The 2480-nt window shown below is 37.7% G+C and overlaps 1 protein-coding gene across 3 annotated transcripts; it reads right to left on the bottom strand.

Moving 5' to 3' along the window:
- Nucleotides 1-749: 749 nt before the first annotated feature.
- Nucleotides 750-1960, bottom strand: LOC132192186 (protein PXR1-like). Of its 3 annotated transcripts, XM_059607445.1 has the most exons (4): nucleotides 1927-1960; nucleotides 1808-1858; nucleotides 1593-1653; nucleotides 750-1483 (listed from the first exon to the last, which is right to left on the bottom strand). In XM_059607445.1, exon 4 carries the CDS (start codon nucleotides 1430-1432, stop codon nucleotides 863-865), a length of 570 nt encoding a protein of 189 aa, XP_059463428.1. In that variant the 5' UTR covers nucleotides 1433-1483; nucleotides 1593-1653; nucleotides 1808-1858; nucleotides 1927-1960; the 3' UTR covers nucleotides 750-862. The 3 variants fall into 3 exon arrangements, with proteins under 3 accessions (XP_059463428.1, XP_059463427.1, XP_059463429.1); XM_059607444.1 differs by having other exon boundaries at nucleotides 1808-1952; XM_059607446.1 differs by having other exon boundaries at nucleotides 750-1478; nucleotides 1808-1952.
- Nucleotides 1961-2480: the final 520 nt, after the last annotated feature.

Here is a 2480-nt window from a genome sequence, read left to right as displayed (position 1 = left end):
AAAAGGTCCTAGTGTGTGCAACTCCTAGCAAAAAAATTGTAGACAGGAAGTATTGCCAACATCATGCTAACAAAATGAAAAATCCAAATAAAACACCTCTAATAAGACATTTTAGAAGAGAAATCCCTGCATATTGATCATCATCTAAAAGAAATCACAGAACGAAGTAATTTGTCATCCAAAATGTATGTATATCGGTCATCAAATCGCCAGGCATTTCAAGCTTCAAAGGTACCTCTAAGATGTTAACAGAGAATTTCAAGCATTGCTGACAAAGCATTCTTCTAAACTTTAATCACGACTAAAAACTTAAATTAATAAAGATGATGAGAACATATGCAAAAGGATTCAACAAGAGCCACTTCAAAAGAGCAGCCCTAAAAAGTAAAATTGCAAAAACGATCAAATCACACTCGTTGGGATTGTCAATAACATTACAAGGAAAAACACTTCAAGGCACATAAGACAACACATAAGACAACGCAATGTAAGAAAAGCAACGATCATTGAAGAATAGCTATTTTCTGCCATATCGTGGAGTTTTTTTTTTCTTCTCCACGACATTTGACATTTGACAGTGCGTCTTCTTCCTTCTTAAATTCATTTATTACAGTGATTTTTCCCATATTGGCTTCTAATTATGAATTGAATATTCAGTGTTCATTTTGTTTTTGATTCCTTCCCAGATTTGCATATAAAGATTGAGCCTTTCATCTCCGTATTAGCATAATATTTGGTTGAGTCCTTCGTTGATCACAAGAGAAGAGCTAGAAAGATATCGGTTGTAGAAACAACATAGAATCATATTTGAAGCAAATGCAAGATTTTCAAGCAAAATCATAATTAAGCTTAATAAAAGTGATTACTGGTTCTTGCTCTTGCTCTTGTTGAGCATATCGTCGGGAACAACCTTGAGGAGCTTCCTCTGCTTGGACTTGGCGATCTTCTTCAATGTCTTGGGATTGGTGATCTTCTGGAGTTTGGTCCCAGACCTCAGAATGTTCTCCTTCTTCTTCTTCTCCCTCTCCTCCCTCTTCTTCCGCTTGTCCACCTTGTTCTGTCTTATCGCCTCCTTCAGCTCCGTTATTCTCGCCTTGTACGCCTTCTTTATCTCCTTCTGCTTGTCCCTTTCCTCGAAGTTCGTGCCCTTCAGGCTCACCTTCGATGCCGACGCTCTCTGCTTCCTCGCCTGCTTCCACTTCCGGCCGGAGACTTTCCCGGATATCACCCCGTTATAGCTCGGCTTGTCCGGGTTCTCCGCCGACGCAACCGCCCATCTCTTCGCCGCAGGTGGACAAGTATCCGCCTCCTCTTCCACCTCCATGGGAGCCGGGTCTTCATTGATCAGATTCTGGGATTCCTCTCGCTTCCGCTTGTAGGTCTTGCCACCGAAGCCCTCGTCGAGGCAGCGGAAATCGATTGTGCACGCCATGACTGGGTTTTAAGGTTTTCGTTTGCCGAATGAGGCAGTGGGAGGGCTTTTCTATTTATATCGCATTGGGCAAAACGGGCCGGTATATAAGAATTATGAATATTTGTATTATTCACCCAACAATCAACAGCCATATAAACCAAAATCAAATGTAAATTACCTTAATTGGCTTGCAGCAAGAAAACAAGAGAGGCAGAGATGATATGAGGTCACGACTAAACCTGAAACAGAGACATAGAATGAGATTCGCACTCCCCAAAATCCAACCCAACCCAAATCAACCAAATAAATATACAGAGACAGAGACGAGGTGAGAATCGTGAGATGAAGACAAGAGAGACCAAAATCAAAATCAAAATCAAGTTACTAGCTTACTTGGCTTGGCTTGCAGCGAGAAAACAAGAGAGACAGAGAGCTCACGACTACCTGTTTCAAAGAGAGGTGAGAATGAGCGAGAGAGAGACGAGGGAGAGAGACGAGAGACGGCAGAATACCTTAGGTTTAGGGTTAGCTGAAAGACTGAAAGTCTGAAACTAAAAGAGATAGAATATATTGAAGTTCAAAACGACGTAGTTTTGACTAAGAAATGGTTTAAAAAATGGTTTAAGCGTAAAACGACATCGGTTTAATTTTTTTTGACATGACATCGGTTTAATTGTAAGAACTAAGAACTTCAAAAAATTGTTCAAAAAATGGAATAAAAAGATTATTATATATGTATAATTATATGTTAGGAATAAATGCAAAATTGGTACATTTGTAACTAAATCCCTATAATTTATAATATATATGGACTTATAACGAACATTGAAACTAAGATCATTTATATTGAGCTCTTCAAATAAAAGTTAAATTTGAAGAGAAAAAATCACATTTTTAAAATTTGAATAGTCACTTTTAAAATTAACCAAATATCTTCTTCGTTTTTTTTTGGGGGTAATAAATTAACTAAATATCAAACTCTCTATATCGGCCTCTACTTTAATTAAGTATTATTATTTTCTTATTTTCTTATTTGTTATTTTATTATTATTCTTGGTAGATGAGA

Source organism: Corylus avellana, chromosome ca9 (assembly GCF_901000735.1).
Source record: "Corylus avellana chromosome ca9, CavTom2PMs-1.0".
Lineage (NCBI taxonomy): Eukaryota > Viridiplantae > Streptophyta > Magnoliopsida > Fagales > Betulaceae > Corylus > Corylus avellana.
This window is presented reverse-complemented; position numbering and strand designations above follow the sequence as displayed.

Bases quoted from the DNA above. Each gene is read 5' to 3' on its own strand.
- LOC132192186 (XM_059607445.1), bottom strand. From the start codon at position 1,432: ATGGCGTGCACAATCGATTTCCGCTGCCTCGACGAGGGCTTCGGTGGC.